This window comes from Thunnus thynnus, chromosome 19 (assembly GCF_963924715.1).
Source record: "Thunnus thynnus chromosome 19, fThuThy2.1, whole genome shotgun sequence".
NCBI lineage: Eukaryota > Metazoa > Chordata > Actinopteri > Scombriformes > Scombridae > Thunnus > Thunnus thynnus.
This window is the reverse complement of record NC_089535.1, coordinates 27,411,398-27,427,894: the sequence shown is the minus strand read 5'-3', so window position 1 is coordinate 27,427,894 and position 16,497 is coordinate 27,411,398. Positions and strand designations below refer to the sequence as shown.

Genomic DNA, 16,497 nt, shown 5'->3' with positions numbered 1-16,497 from the left:
ATCTCTGCTGCTGGGTAGTTGATGTCTGACTCACTTTTAAACCCTGATAATCAAAGGTCAGGTCTACTTTGCTGCCTCCTCAGCAGTCATTAAAAATGTAAAGATTAACCACACCCTACCAAAGAGAACAACCATACATATGTTTTACTTCTGTCTATCTGTTTTAAAATTCCAAAACAGAGTATTTTCTGTTTATCAGTTATGGCTATTTTGTCTTACTGCAGGATTCTTTTTTAGTGGATACACAGACCTGTCCGAACTGTTGTGAAGAATTCAATATTTTATCTACAGATTACATGAGCAGAAACCCCTTAAGTGTTAGATGGCAAATATATAGCAGACAATCACACACTTGAATTAAGCTTCAATCACATGTGAGCATTTCCACATCCAGCCTCCTCATTACACCTCAGCTCAGTTCTTCATAAATTAAACATTATGTGCTACCTTGTGACTTTAATGTGTCTTTTTTGCTTTTTAGGATCCTTTAAACTCATGTAGTGTCTTTGAGTACCTTGAAAAATGCTCTATAGATTGACTTTATTATTATGATGTCACTGATAGACTTTAGTGCCCTGATAGCTGAATGATTACAGCAAATACCACATGACTGCAGCGTCACTGGTTCAAGTCCAGCTTCTCTTCCCATTTGTTTCCTGTTTGTTTATTCACTATCGACTGTCCAATAAGGGCTTTTTCCTGAGAGAAAAATCCAAACAGACAGAAAGATATGATGGTCTTGTGCTACTAATGAGGAATGCTTATGAATACAGCGTAAATCTAACACATATACACATTGTATATGTTAGCAATGTCCAAAGCTGATTTGGAAGACCAGTACCAGCACGGATCAAGTGCATCATGGTTAATTGATCAGTATCAGCTGTATAAAGACACACACACACATACACACACACACACACACACACAAAAACTAACAGAATGTTTTGAACCATGTTTATGTGAAGAAAAAAAGTGAAAAAAGTAAAGTGTTCAGTTGTATTACACATTTAAACATTTGTTACACACAATCCTTGGTTGGGAGTTTTCTTCCTATTAGGAACAATTCTTTAAAGACAAACAAAATAAACAGGATAGAGGTTAAAGTCTATATTTTCAATTGCATCCCCAAGTCCCACAGCAGGATCTTTAAAGGAATAGTTCAACATTTTGGGAAACACTTGTTTGCTTTCTTTCTATTACTGAGGCAAGAAGAAGCTAGCCTGACTCTGTCCCAACTTCAACCAATAAACTATAAAGCTCACTAATTACAACATGTTATATCTCATTTGTTGAATTTAAACAGAAATGGAACTATTTCTTAATGAACAACTGTTTATCCACACGGCTGTGCAACATCTACGCTGGTTGCCTAGCACTCCAACCTGGCTGTTGCTTGGCGAGAAATTGTTTCAGCATACGCCTCCCACTAAAACCAAACCCTAAATGTTGAACTATTAATTTATAGTGAGTTCACTTCAAGTCATTTCACTGCAGCCCAAACAGAAAACATAAAAAGAAAATTATATATGTTGGAGTTTGTTGGATGCACCAACTGAAGTTTTCCACTTCTTTGCATTTATGTTCCCGGACAAGTGAGTCCTTCAGCTCTCAGCTTGGGGTTCACCGCCTCGCTCAACAGCTCTTCAACAGTCCACCTGGCTGCTGTTGACAGATTTGAGATTTGATCACGCTCATCTATCTTTTCTCTCGTCCTCTTTACTCGATGCCTTTGAGTGTGTGGTAGATGTGTTTCGGTAAAATCACGTAACCCTCGCCGAACGCTGCCGGAGGCTCACAGACAGTCCTGGGTGCCTCGCAAGCCGCCTTCAGCCTCTTGAGCTGCTTCTCCTGCCGCCGACACTTCTGCTGCGTCGTCTTCAGCGTCTTCCTCAGACGCTCCAGCTGCTCCTCCAGCTGCTCGATGCGCTTCTTCTGCCGTGCAGAGTCCTCCACCGTGTAATTGTGGTCGCAGGAGACGGACGCCGTGTCGAAACGGATGTCGGCCAGGCTCCTCCCGGGCTCAGATTCCTCGTCCTCATCCTCATCCTCATCCTCCTCCTCCACCATCACTGTGTCAGAGGTCAAAGCCATAGAGAGAGGGAAGTGGATCTCTGAGGGGAACGGATCCTCCAGGGACTCCGCCTGTCAGACGGAAAAGACACAAGTCAAGGATGGATTTGTTTGTTTTAGATGGTGGTATCAATGATGAGAGCAACCTCTTATTTTAAAATAAAGACAACAAGACTAGAGATCCTGATGAGGACTGGAGCTGGTCCTGAGACCTGAGAATTTGGGGGGTTTGGTGGATAATATGAGAGGTAAAATTTGAGTTTGACATCAATGCTGAATTCACAGCTGTTCCCCTGTTTGGAGAAACAATCAACCAATCACAGCTCTGTAGGCAGGACTAATAGCTTGCTGCTACCACTGCAGACTGGTGATGAGATGGATGCAGCTGTACAGGTTGTTATAAGTGGACTTGCAAAAATAAAACCCCTTAAATTGACATATTTCTGACAAATATTGACAGTATTGTTTTATTGATATTAACTTTGAATTTGATTTAGATGCAGCTGTCACTTTGTTGACACTTTAGTTGTAACTGTAGTTCAACTGAGAGATTCAACTGATTTAACTGATCAGGGATCAGATAAAATGTTACAACTGTTTGGTGTGTTTTCTGTATGATCATATGTGTTGAAATCGCTGGAGACGTTTCCTCCCTGTCGTTTTAATTGTGTAGGGAGAACGGTGGCTAATTTCAGTGTAACACTGGCTGCCATTGTCACAGGGGACAGACTGTGTGAGAGGGTACTTCAGTCACGTCTCAAAATATGTGAAGTGGCCTACTTCACCTTGATGCTGAGGTTGAAAGTGAAGAGCGACGGCACAGCGTTCTCCTTCAGCACTCGGTTGTTGCACTCTATCTTGAAGCAGTCTTTGGTGAAGTGCTGCGAGCAGATGTTGCTGTACTTTGTCGGCTTAAAGTTGTTCCTCCTCATTGCCGCCACCCACTTACCACAAACATCTGGACGCGCCAGGGGAAACCTGGAAAATCAGGTAAGGAATCAATATGCATAAAAATGTATTCCATATTATTACTTTGATCACTTCTGGATTTGTTTAGTTTAGTAGGATTAATATTATATATTGCATCAGTCACTTCCACAACAATAAAATGCTTTACTAATGTTTCTGAAACTTTCTTAATATAGTTTTAGTAATCTTATATTTAAAGCAGTTTAGCTTGTTTAAATCATTTATTCTATAAGTGCACTGTTTTTGGTCTGGGAGAAATGGAATTTCATTTCACTGTATGTGAGAAATGACAATAAAATAATCTTGAATCTGATTACCGTCATCCTTACTGGTCTGATAACAGATTATTCTTCTATGTTATTTAGGAAGTCAACTTTACATCAAAATTGTTAGCTGAAGCCTGGTTCCATCAGAAATCCTCTCCTGGTAAACATCAAGTCCTCCAAACAGAACTCAGTAAAAACAACAACAACAACAAAAAAAAAACACTTGAAAAGCAGATTCACCTGTTATAGGAACTCTTGCCTTGTTCAACCTACTGGGATTATCAGGGAACTGAACGTCTCACACAGACAAAGAGTCAGCAGGCTGCTAAAGTAAGTCTGAGAAATAGCATTTTAACTGAATATGTATTGCTCTGTAACTTGTGTTATTAGTAGACTGGTTCAACTCGTCTGACATGGCCAGACCTGCAGGGTCTCCACATGTTTACTCTGTTCCGGCATAGGAGACTCTGGGCTAACATGAGCTTGACAGCCAACAAGCGCTGCTACATGAAGAACTATAACCGAACTCCAATCAGAATTAATGGACTTTAGCATTTCTGTATTTCTGGAGAACGCAAACATGTTTTCGAATATAAAACAAGTGTTTTTAAGAACATGCATAATGTCCGGGTAAATTCGGCATATAAAAATATGCGAAAATGTGATTAAATTACGTTTTACTGACATCTGAGCATCAATGTTTAGGTATCGCCACTGTAAGCACGGCGCTAGTTAACTTGTTGATCTGGCGGAAGGAGACTGCCCGACCAGCGGACGAACTTGATAAAAGACTTTCAGTTTATCACAGTAAAATGGTGCTTGGTGAGTTGTCTGTGACCCGATTTTACGAGTAAAATCTATAGACAATAAATATGCAATGTCAAATTCTAACAACTATCTACTGCTGACTATGGGCAAAACAGCTTTAAAAAAGCTGATTAGTAAATGCAGGCTGGTGGATGACACCCTCCACGGTGCGGTACGGCACAACACAGTGCTTATCCATCACGTTTGGGACAGCTAATGCTAGTTAGTCAACACGCAGTTTCAGAGAACTTACTTGTGGAAGGAGATCTCTTTGTCTTTGTGGTAGCGGTTCTTACAGCCGTACGCTGAGCACGTCTGCACCATGGCTGCTGCCCCGGACAACACTCACTGACACGCGCACTAACAGTCCATGGGGCTCCGCTGCTGCTCCTCCATTTCCTCCATACAGGCTTCACTGCCACTAACAATGATGGCGGAGTCACCTTCCAATCACATGACCTACGTTTTCCCCTCTGATTGGCAGAAATTTAGCTCGCTGTAATATCCCAGTTTGTCCACCGGGGGGAGACAGAGACTCTTTATCTGACGGTCGTCAGTTCTTGGCCCGCTTTGAATTGATGTTTTGGTCACTGAATAGTTTCTTAAAGATCCCCTCCAGACATGCTGTAAGCTATATTAAAAATACCCTGCTTGGAATAATAATGTGTCTAATGTGTTTTCTCCTAAAAAAAAAAAGTACAATTACCTCATTAAAGTAAAATTCCATCTATTTATTCTCCCTCATTAAAAAACCCAGAATCTATGAATATGCAAATATTGTTCATCTCAAAAGTTGAACTGCTGGACACAAGATGTATCCTACTTCACTGTAAAGTCCATTCTTAGTGTATGTGCATTGGAGGCTTCAAGTGTCCACATCACACTGTAACTTGCATACTAGACCACCATTAGCCTCCGAACTAGCCTAGTTGTGATGTCATAAATCATGCTCGTAGGCTCACCCCTTAAAATCTGATTTACAATGAGTACAAAAACCTTTCCACTTTCAGTAGATGAAGCTTCTAGTGTCAAGCTCTGCACATACATCATTCTGCACAGTGAAACTCAAACATCCAAGTGAAGTAAAAGCAAGGAAAACACATTTTTGAGTGGTGGAGGACAGAAAGAAAAATGACTGAAATGATTAATTGATTATCAAAATAGTTACAGATAAATTTTCTGTCAATCAACCAATTGTTGCAGCTCTAATCTACACAGTGAACCTGATGAAGTGATTGGTTCCCATTGTTGCATCTTGAAACCAAGTCAGCAATGATGAGTCAATGTCATCAGTGTCGACACAGATTATGAAAATGTATCACATTAGTAAATAAATCTATGGCCCAGTTTCTGAGAGGTATTTATGTAAGATAAACTAGTAATCAAAATATGCTACCGTGCAGAGCTAAAATGTCACATACAGCAGTGAGTGCTGTGCAAGAACATGTGACTTTTGACAGCTGAAACAATTCGTTGATTAATTGCTTAGGTGATCAACAGAAAATTAATCAGCAATTATGATAACTGATGGTTTAAGTCTTTATTTAAGAAAAAAAAAACATAAATCCACTGGTTCCATCTTCCCAAATGTGAACATTTGCTGGTTTTCTTGTCTAATAGTAAAGTGAATAGCTGATATGCAACTACTGCCTGTATCAATAAGACCCTCCCTACCTGCAGAGGGAATTCCCCCTAAAATTCCTGACTGTATAGATATTTTCTTGCTCTGCATTGATTGTACAGACTGGTCTCTCTTTCAGGCTCATCTAATAATACTGATTAACTAAATTTTTTTTACCAATTAATAACAAGCCTGGTTGCTTTGGGTTAAAAAGGCTGTTTTTAGGAGTGGAGACAAAACTACTCATGCTGTAATTACAAAGTACTTGAATATAATAATAAAACTGAGTCCAAATGTATTAGTTATGACCTCAAGTCTGGATGCATAGCATGAATTTTAATACATCCACACAATAAGTGCAGTATAGTTTCTCTGCATGGCATTACTTTTGATGAGCAGCTAATGAATGACTCAAACAGCTTTTACTTGAGATTTAACAATGATATTTGTGATAAAATTAATAACATGCATGAACTTTTTCGGGGTACTGCTACCACTGACAGAGCTTAACACTCTAAAGACAGTGAAGATGGTTGTGGACTTAAGAGAGAACCCAGCCCCACCCGCCCCCATCACCCTGTGTGACTCTCCAGTCGACACTGTGGAGTCCTTCCGCTTCCTGAGAACCATCATCAGCCAGGACCTCAAGTGGGAGCCGAACATCAGCAGCCTCACCAAGAAGCCTCAGCAGAGGATGTACTTCTGCGGCAGCTGAAGAAATTCAACTTGCCAAAGCCAATGATGATGCACTTCGACACTATCATCACTGAGTCCATCCTCACCTCCTCCATCACCATCTGGTACACTGGTGCCACTGCCAAGGACAAGGGCAGACTGCAGCGTATCATCCGCTGTGCCGAAAAGGTGATTAGCTGCAATCTGCTGTCCCTGCAGGACCTGCACACCTCTAGGACACTGCGGCAAGCAGGAAAGATCAAGGCCGACCCCTCCCACCCAGCCATAAACTTTTTTGAACACTCCCCTCCGACAAGAGGCTGCAGTCTATCTTGACCAAAAGCTTACACCACAAGAACAGTTTCTTCCCCACAGCAGTTGGCCTCATTGTCAAGGCCCAGGACCCCCATTGACATGGACTCTATTCCTCCCATGTACATTACATATTATATTCAATAAGCTTATATTGCACATCTGTGAATTCATCACATCTAACATGGCACGTTACATTAACGCAACTATTTGTATTCTTTGTATTATTTCACATTACATATATTGTTTATACTGTGAACATTTGCACATTCCCAGTCAATATGCTGTACATTATTTTTGGCTGGACCACAACAGTGGGTCCATCCCTACAAAGACGAATGTCTGTCACTGACTGAGTAATGAAGTTACACCATTGGACAGCCATGCATTTCACAGCGATGGTGGAGATTAAGCTGTTGTAATTTTCTGTTTGCTGTAGGAATGTTAATATGTCACTTTATTAAGTTGTAATATTTTTTCAGGCGAGAAAGTAACCATTTAGATTCCCAACATGTCGTCAGTTTATCCAAATAACGCCCATTTGGAAATTCGCTGCAACGTTTTGGGGGATGTGAGGAGCCGGTGGCCGGGTGAGACTGGTTGTTATCGATACAGTCATGTGATGCAGTCACATGATGCAGTCACATGACTGTCTTGCTTGAGTATGCTGGTATTGGCATACTTAATCGTTCATTTAGTAGGCAGTACGCAGTACATACTGATTGAGTATGCAGTAGGCGTATGTTAGTATGTGATTCCGGACACAGTCAATTGGCTTCAGTCAAAGCCATGGATGCATATAGAGAACTGGATACAGGTCGGAGGCGGGGCCCCGTTCATTCCTATGAAAGTTGCTCAGTAGCGCATGAAGCCAAAAAGCCACTTGGTGCTGTAAAGAAATTACGCACATGAAACATGTCTTCCATAAAGCGCACGTTCTATGGACCCCATGCACCCATAGAGCATGCTCACTAGAGACTTCCATTGGCTGAGACTGCTAACTTCCATTTTAGCCCTCCAGCTAACTTGAATGGGTATAAAAGAATTAGATCAAGCGGCTCCTGTTGGACCCAGAAGTTGTAATTCCACAGTTTGGCCACTATGTCAAATTGACTTCAAAGCCCGGCGCACTTCCTGGGACTTGGTTGCCACTTCCTGTATCCATTGTTTCAAATTAAAAGCCCTCTAGCATTTCATACATGGTCCAGCCATATCACTGGTGGACTCAAGGGAGGGGGGCAAATGCCACACCTCGTGCCCTCAAGGACAAAAAAAATTACTGTGAAAGTGCCCTCTAAGGTGCCCACACAAAGGCGAAAACATATTTTTTGCCCTTGGCCTGAGACAGCCTGAGTCTGCCACAGAACCATATTCTAGGTTTTGATCTACTTTATGGCTAATTATGAACGAGGCTTGGTTGCTAAGGATTTTTTTTTTTACATAATTTTAAAATTATTACTATTATTATGATAATTATATATTTTTTGTCAATGTGATAGTTCATTTATAGAGTCTGGGAGGTGTCATAAGAAAAAAAAACTCATGCTCTTGAATGAATAATTTATGCACATGACTTATCATACTCTATCCCCTTCATCCTATTAATCCTGTCTTGCATGTACCCTTCACAACATAAACACAACACTGCATTATTTTTGTGAAGCATTAAGCATATTTTACAAGATAAATAAAAAAGAACATAAAATATAATATTAAATAGTGCAACGTCAGTGCACAATTATTCAATCGAAAGCACAAAGGAATCTGTGCGTTAAAATTAAAGTGTGTGAACAAATTAGTCACAATTTGGGCTTAGAAGATTTAAAGTATATTGGAATCACTTCCAAAAATGAAGTGTTAATTTATGTTCAGTATTTTGCATTAATAAAACAAACTTGCAATAGAGTAAACACAAAGGTATATATACTGTAAATATATACTGTAGTTGTGTACATTTTCACAGCTGGTGCCAGCTGTGCTGTTAACGTTTGTAGATATTTATATAGTTTAAAGGTAAAAGAGGAAATGTGGATGTACAAATGATGAAATTTAGTTTGCCACTGTTTGTCATTTGTTCCCCTGCAAACCAAAGAAATACACATGTAAACACCACAGTATTTTTAATTTGAATGATTTTCCGGGGTAAAAAGTGCAATATCTTTGGCTGACTATGAAGTCAAATATACATAGTGACAGCTGTAGTTGCTGAACCAAATGCTGTTATATAAGTGTTCAAATAAGTTGCTCACGTTACTGTCCTGAGGCCTCAGCTCTGTATGCCTCTCAGTTTTCACATATAAAAATAAAGGAGTACTTTTTAGGGCAGACTGGTTCATGGGAAATGTAGTTCTAGTTATGCTGTGTTAATTTCAAACACAAAAATCTCTGGTCAAAAAAAAAACAAACAAAAAACTTTATTAATAACAGAGGTGTTTACAACCGAGCAAGTTGGTCTGCAGAGCTTTTACAGCAACAAAAGACCAGAAATACAATCGAAAACAAATAACACACAGCACTGATATGCAAGTATGACGTGGGTGAGTGTGTGTGTGTGTCATCATTACTGTATAACATACTGAGTCCAGTAGTTAAATGATGCAGAAAAGGCCACAAAGCTCTTAAATACTGTATACGTTGAGTTTGAGCAGCCGCAGACTGAACCTGCTGATGTTTGAACAGACTGAAGTTCAAACTGAGACTGAAGCTGCTGCTCAACTACAAACTCTAGATATAAAAAACATTCTTTGCAGCCCAGTTTATCACCGGCTGATATATGCGGTTGTAAAACCTCTGAAATCTGAACTTCTGATTAGGGACATCTTTTTCCTAATCTATATGACTGCACTCAAACGCACCATTACAGAGGGAGGAAAGAAGGAAAGAAGGAAAGAAGGGAATATGAAAAAAGAGCAAAACGTCTGATTAGGGACGTTATTTGTCCAATTTATGTTTTAGCACATGAATGCAGCACTGGCAACCTTTAGAAAGGAAAAAATAAATAAAAAAGTGTGAGAAAGGTTTTTTGGGTGGTCTGCCCAAATCGATTCTATACAAAGGAAACACTAAACCTTTATCATTTATATGTTAACATTTATAGAAAGGACTGAACAAATTTTGTTAAATTCTTCACAGCGAGTGCAAAACATAAACCACAATCTGTTCTCTGCATTTAGATCCCAAATCTCGAATTCAGCATTTAATAGAGAAAAAATGACTCTTTGTTTTCGAGCCTGAATCTTATTTTGATACTTCTGTCAATCTTTCCTGTCAGTTGGGAAAACATTTTACCGGAAAATATCTACATTCAGAGACTCAAATAAGTCCGTGAGACACAAATATCTTCAGGTTGGACATGTACACATTCACTACACTACTAATACTTTGGCGTTGGATGTAAATAGTCACATAATAACTAAACTATGCAGCTGAAAGTCCCCAGAAAAAAAGCTATTAGTGGACCTTTGAGCTCAGATTCTCTTTACAATATACTGTTCCCAAAGGTCAAGAATGAATATCACTCACTAACTCACTTGTCTTTATCATACATCAAGTCAAAAAACACTTTACTGCTGTAATTTTAACTCCATCTTGTTCATTAGTTAACTATTTGGAAGAGATAAACAAAAGGGGACACACCTAAAATGTGTGCAGTCCCTCAATTTTTGGACAATTACATAGGCCTGGATGATCCCCATTATCAATTAAACTCTTTTCAATTCATTATGTAGGCTATAAAATGTCAGAAAATAATGAAAATATCCTTCACAGTTTCCCAGAGTCACAAGTGACATCTTCAAATGTCTTGTTTATGTTTGACCGACAGAAACCGTAGATATTACGTTTGTAATGATAGAAAACACAGAAAAGCAGGAAATCCTCACAATGGATACATCTCCATGATTCTGTTATGAAGCTACTGAATCAAAAGTATATGTGACTCAGAAATGATGGACAAAACTACAAGAACACATTGACCTCTCTGCAAACTTGCCTTTAAACTGTGACAAATAAAAAGCTACTTTACAAGAAAATATACAAGTGACTGACTTCAGTCAGTCTAAATGCTCAGGTGAGATCTCTCTCTCTCTGTGTGAGTGTGTGTGTGTGTGAGATGTCAACACAGAAAAATAAAATATGTCTGGTTTTCAGGACCAGAGTCCAGATTTAATCTCTTAATCAAACACAAAGTAAATGAAAGAGGAAAAAAAGTGCTGTCAGTTGGGTATGTTCAATGTCTCTAAATACTACAGTACCCAGAAGCTTCAGCGGTCACTGTCCATCCAGAGCTGTGAAATCACACGTGTCACAGTCAGAGAGCTCTGCTGTTGCAGTCCGTTCTAACAAACCGAGACCCCTAAGTGCCCTCTCATTGGCTGTTTCTTACAGCAATGCTCTGCGGGACTGTTATGGACACAGTCTGTTACCGTTTCACGTCCAACAGATGTGGTCTACGAGACATGAGATGTAAAACCTCTGGAGCAGTGTCCCTGCTGATATCTAACACTCTTCTTTCAGTGTTAGATGTTCCTTTTTTTTTTTTTTTTTTTTTTTTTTTTTTTTTACATCTGAGCCAATTCCGTTCACTGGAAAAGACTGTGAGATGCAGTTGAAAGCTCAGGCAAAAGCCAGTAAGTGGACCTTGAGTTAAGATAAGTCACATGGCATTTCACTGATGCTAAAATGACTCTTAACCAAATTTAAAAAGATAGTATCAAAAAACTTTATCAAATTAAAACTTAAAAGTCATTTGAGATGACGCGGTGGCATGGAGCCAGCACGGATCAATGTGTTTACATGCACTGAAGAAACTGACGGTCAGCTCTCTGCAGTAATATGATTTCTTAATTGTAACATAAATGAGACTCCTGTTTTCCACAACGGAGGCAGGGGATTAGAAAACTAGATTTCTGCTGGAGAACGCTGATTTCTCTACCATGTATACGCAGAGCTAGGTTACTAATCAGCTTTTTACACATGAACATGTGCATGACAAATACTGTATGTAACACGGCAGTTCTCGTATTTAAATTCTTCAATCCGACGTCTGTCTAAAATTGAAACCAACACTTTAGATTTAAGACACATTAACGCACAAAAAAAAATGCCAGGAAGCAGCTTGTGTCACCAATATAGTTAAAATAAGAAAGCTCTGCTTCTAAAATAAGGCTGAGGGTAGGGGAGAAACATGACTACTGACTTGCTGCATCTATACATGGATTAGATTAGATAAATAGATGTAAAGGCCTTTTCTAACTACCTGTATAACCTGGTTTCTCTAAGTAACACGGTTACTTAAGTGCATGCAAACAAACTCAAAGGTCAAACCTGTGGCATTTAATAGGATGGTTCCTGGGCTGTAACGTAACCAGATTCATTAAGGTACGATACTAAAGAATCACTCATTGAACTTTTTATCTCTCCTCACTGTTCTTCATTAGCAGCAGCTTCTCATTTAGAGCTAACTGTCGCTTTCTCTGGTTAAAATGAGCAGGAGCTGATTAGATCAGCTGCAGCTAATAAAGAGTAATTCTATAATGGCTAAATGATCTTCCTGTGAAAATCTTCCTGTATAACACTGACACAACATATGTCTGAAATCATCATCTGGGATTTGTGATTTCGGGTGATGGAGTTGACACATCAGTGGATCAGCAGGTGCAGATACTAACAAACACTGAACCTGCAGTAGGATCTCCATCAGCCACTTTTCCCTCTCTAAAGCTGTGTCCCGTTTCAGGCTCCAATTCCTTGGCAGAATGCGTTGTAACGTTTCAGTAAGGCTCTCCAGATCCTCTGTGCATCTTTTTGTTGCATGTCACCAATATCTGTTCCTAGAGCAACAAGATATGACCATGAAAAGCCTGCAGCTCCAGCTCTTAGTGTTTTTGTTTCCCACTTTAAGCGCTGCAGGAGAAAAAAAACTGTATAAACCAAAAAAGTTTTTCAGATCATTAAAAGTCTTTAGTTTTTCACATTCAAACTCCTCCTCTGTTCTCTTATTTCTTCCCCTCTTTCTCCTCTTCTTCTTCCTCCTCCTCCTCATCGTCTTTCTCCTCCTCTCTCCCTCCTCCATCACCTCCTGCTGCCTCTTTCTTGCTGCCGTTTTTCCCTCCGTCTCCATCTTTATCTCCACCGGCCTCATCCTCAGCATCTTTAGACTCTTCCTCGTCACCTGCATCCTGAAAATACAAACACATGTTGTAAACTTTAAACTGTCAGGTTTAACTTAAACTAATCTTTGTGAGAGCAGCTCAATCATGACAGATCATCTTTGAATGTTATGATTATTTGATATCAACAAGCGGTTTTCAGTCTTAAGTTAGGAGAGAGTGTGTGATTGGGGTCCGGAGGTGTACCTGCTTGAGGCGGCTCCTCCTCCGGCTCGGGACCCGGGCCTTCATCCTCCGGGACAGCGCCAGCAGCTTGTTGTGTCTCTGCCTCCTCTTCGCCTTCTCCGCCTCCTCTCTCCGCTTCTCCTCCGCATGGTCCGAGTCCGACTCGTCCTGCCGTTGCAACCTGCTCCGCTTCCTGGGCTGCACTAGCCTCTTCGGCTGGCTCCTCTCCTCCTCTTCGTCCTCATCCTCCTCCTCGTCGTCGTCCTCCTCCCCGGTGCTGGAGGACGAGGAGGTGTCGTCGCCTCCCAGGAACGAGCGCTTCCTGCGGGTCACGGAGCGGCTGTCGTCGCTGGACGTGGCTCCGGAGTCGCTCCGGCCCCGGTCCTCTGTTGCGCTGTCCTCCTCCGGGGAGCTCTGGAAGTCGGACTGGGATCCGGACGAGGAGGACGAGAAGGAGCCTTCGTCACTGTCGTCCAGGATAGAAGCGGGCAGGCCAATCTGCCGCTTCTTGGACGCGTCCACTTTGGTTTTCCGCATGGACGCGAACATTTTCCGCTTGTATAAGCTCTCCATATCTGCGCGCGGTACCGGAGACCAGTGACATGAAACGGAACCGGACAGTCAACAAGCTAACCGTCTACCGTCTGCGCGTCACAACAACGGCGTGTTGCTGTGTTTAAAACGCTGCACGGCACCTAAATTCACCTGCGTGGAGACGCTGTTTCAATCTGTGAACCGAAGCAGTCAGTCTGTATATGTTACTGTAACAATTACGACCTAAAAACGAGATATTTCTTGGGTTTTCATGCCAGCGCTGCTAGCTGCGTGTTATTGTTGTGGCTCCTGCTTCTTCTTCTGTTTTTTAATGGCGGTTAGCAAACAGCTTTTAGGTGCATTACCGCCACCTTCTGTATTGGAGTGTGGAGTACACTATTACATTAAATTCTCCTATTAATTTCTGTGTTTCCTAAAAATTCAAAAATAGCCCTGTGCCCTACATAACCTGAACACCCCTACAACATTTCTCGAATACCGAGTGTCATGTGATACCTTTGAAGTGTAATTTTAAGTGTCAGTCTCTCTTGCTTATATTTAGGACAGTATAAAAATACATGCTCTGCTCTGCTCACACTATGTTATTCTGCATATTTATTATTATTCCACCCACTTTTTAGCACTCAACTACTTCCACATTATTCAATGTAGAAAATTCATTCAAACATCAAAATATTCAGCTCAATTAGGACATTGTTGATATTATTTTTCTCACTCATACCTTTCATACTTTCTGAAATATTCAATGTTTTCCACCAGTTTTGCTTCATTCAAATGAATGGATGGAATGTCCAAATTGACACATTTTCATACTTTTTCACACTGTTCCACATCTTTCATACATTGGGAGTTTTATTCAACTTTTAAATCCCATTCATACTTTTTGATAATATTCAACATAGCTGATTGAGATGTCCTAATTTGACCCACCATTTCTCACTTTTCCAGATCATTCATACTCCTTCAACTCCTTGCCTTTTCTGGTTGTGTTTAATGTTCTGTTCAGAAGGGTGTGACCAAACCTCATCCTTGATATCATGTCCTCCTCCTTTCTATTTCTATTGCTTCCTCTCATTTCTCCTACTTTTCTTTGAATGCTGTAGTAGTATTGACCCTTATTTCCTCTATCCCACTCCTCCTGCCATTTCTTTTTCATTTCTGATTTGATTAGACTTTTAATCTCAGCCTTACTATATTTTATTACCATACTTATTTCTCTTTTTGTTGTTGCTCCTTTTGCATATTTATCTGCCAGCTCATTTCTATCTACATCTACAGTAGGTAAAAGTCAGACTTTTGGACCTGACTGTATATGTGCAGGAATCCAAATGAATTTAATTTCTATTCTTGCCCTCTTAATTCTGAATATTGTTTGAGCTATGCTGAGTCCTTAGCCTGGGAACTAGACAAATCTGCAAGCTCATGTTTTATTTATTCTGGCAGATGCGTCCGGTCTCCCTCCCTTTCAGACAGCGTCCAGCTGATTTTTCCTCAGTTGAGCCAATCAAATCCTTTATCTAATATGGGGCAGGTTTGATATGATGGTTGTACAGAGGAGCACCATTGAGGCATTTTCATAAATCAACAAGTCAAGATCAACAAGTCAATCAGAAACAGTTTTGGTTTCCTGTTTTTTCAAATTTTTTAGCAGAGTAACTAATAATATGCACTCATGGAATTTGTGGAGGAGATAACTGCTGTAGAAAATAAAGAATATGCTTTAAGAGTGTTCCTAAATCTGAAAAAAGCATTTGATACGGTTGACCACGACTTATTATTAAAAAAACTTCAAAAATATGGAATCAGAGGAGTAGCACTTTCTTGGCTAACCAGTTACCTAGAGAATAGGAATCAATATGTGCAAATTGGTCATGTTAAATCACAACTACTGAAGGTTAAGTGTGGGGTTCCCCAAGGCTCAGTGTTGGGACCATTGCTGTTTATTTTGTGAGGTTTCCAGAACACTAAAAACAATTTTATTTGCGGACGACACAAATGTATTCTGCTGTGTGAATAACTTGGAACAACTTTTGGATACAGTAGGAAGTGAATTGAGGAAACTGAAGAGTTGGTTTGATTCACTAACACTAAATGTAAGCAAAACAAAATTTATAATATTTGGGAATCGTTCAACTAACTCATACAAGAAACTCATGATAAATGATGTACAAATTGAAAGATTATAAAAAGTCAAAGATCTCCTAAATCAACCATCACTATACACCTTGTACTGTTCCTTCTCACTCCCATACATTATCTAGTGTGTGGAAGTGTGGGGGAACACGTACAAAACAAACACAGATCCAATCTTCATCCCCCAAAAAAGAGCCATAAGAATTGTAAATAAAACCACTTACAGAGAACCAACAAACCCACTCTTCATCAAATTAATGCACCAAAATTTAAGGGCCTGGTTGACTTCAAAACTATTCAAATCATGTACAGCATAAAAAATCGGCAGTTACCAAACAACATCCAAAGGCTGTTTCAAATGGGGGAAAATAAATATGATTTCAGAGGAATATGTATGTTCAAAAAAACAATAAGTGAGGACAAATGCAAAACTTCATTGTATCACAACAAAGGGAGTTAATCTATGGAACAACTGTAGTGAAGAAATGAAAACATGTAGAACATTAAGTAAATTTAAACCAATCTTTAAAAATAACATATTGAACAGATATAGAATGAATGAATAAAGAGGTGGACTGGAATAGTATGATTTGGTATAGTGCGTCTTTTTGACTTGTTTTTGTATGTTGTTATTGTATATTACATACTTGTATATTGCAAGTTATATTTATTCTCTTGTGTTGTTTTATATATTTTTTGGCTTTAATTTGTTCAATAAAGTATAAAAAAAGGGGGGAGGGCTAGCAAAGTT

General features: G+C 39.8%; 2 protein-coding genes across 2 annotated transcripts; both read right to left on the bottom strand.

Moving 5' to 3' along the window:
• Positions 1-943: 943 nt before the first annotated feature.
• On the bottom strand, positions 944-4,559 carry thap1 (THAP domain containing, apoptosis associated protein 1). The gene is made up of 3 exons (XM_067574982.1): positions 4,369-4,559; positions 2,859-3,051; positions 944-2,145 (listed from the first exon to the last, which is right to left on the bottom strand). Exons 1-3 carry the CDS (start codon positions 4,437-4,439, stop codon positions 1,720-1,722), a joined length of 690 nt encoding a protein of 229 aa, XP_067431083.1. The 5' UTR covers positions 4,440-4,559; the 3' UTR covers positions 944-1,719.
• Positions 4,560-9,112: 4,553 nt separating this feature from the next.
• Positions 9,113-13,943, bottom strand: ccdc82 (coiled-coil domain containing 82). The gene is made up of 2 exons (XM_067574981.1): positions 13,080-13,943; positions 9,113-12,902 (listed from the first exon to the last, which is right to left on the bottom strand). Exons 1-2 carry the CDS (start codon positions 13,629-13,631, stop codon positions 12,720-12,722), a joined length of 735 nt encoding a protein of 244 aa, XP_067431082.1. The 5' UTR covers positions 13,632-13,943; the 3' UTR covers positions 9,113-12,719.
• Between the last annotated feature and the right edge of the window lie 2,554 nt (positions 13,944-16,497).

Bases quoted from the DNA above. Each gene is read 5' to 3' on its own strand.
- thap1 (XM_067574982.1), bottom strand. From the start codon at position 4,439: ATGGTGCAGACGTGCTCAGCGTACGGCTGTAAGAACCGCTACCACAAA. The intron at 3,052-4,368 runs GTAAGTTCTCTG...CTGATTTTCCAG, and splicing joins AAAGAGATCTCCTTCCACAA to GTTTCCCCTGGCGCGTCCAG. The intron at 2,146-2,858 runs GTGAAGTAGGCC...TCCGTCTGACAG, and splicing joins CTTTCAACCTCAGCATCAAG to GCGGAGTCCCTGGAGGATCC.
- ccdc82 (XM_067574981.1), bottom strand. From the start codon at position 13,631: ATGGAGAGCTTATACAAGCGGAAAATGTTCGCGTCCATGCGGAAAACC. The intron at 12,903-13,079 runs GTACACCTCCGG...TTGTATTTTCAG, and splicing joins GGAGGAGCCGCCTCAAGCAG to GATGCAGGTGACGAGGAAGA.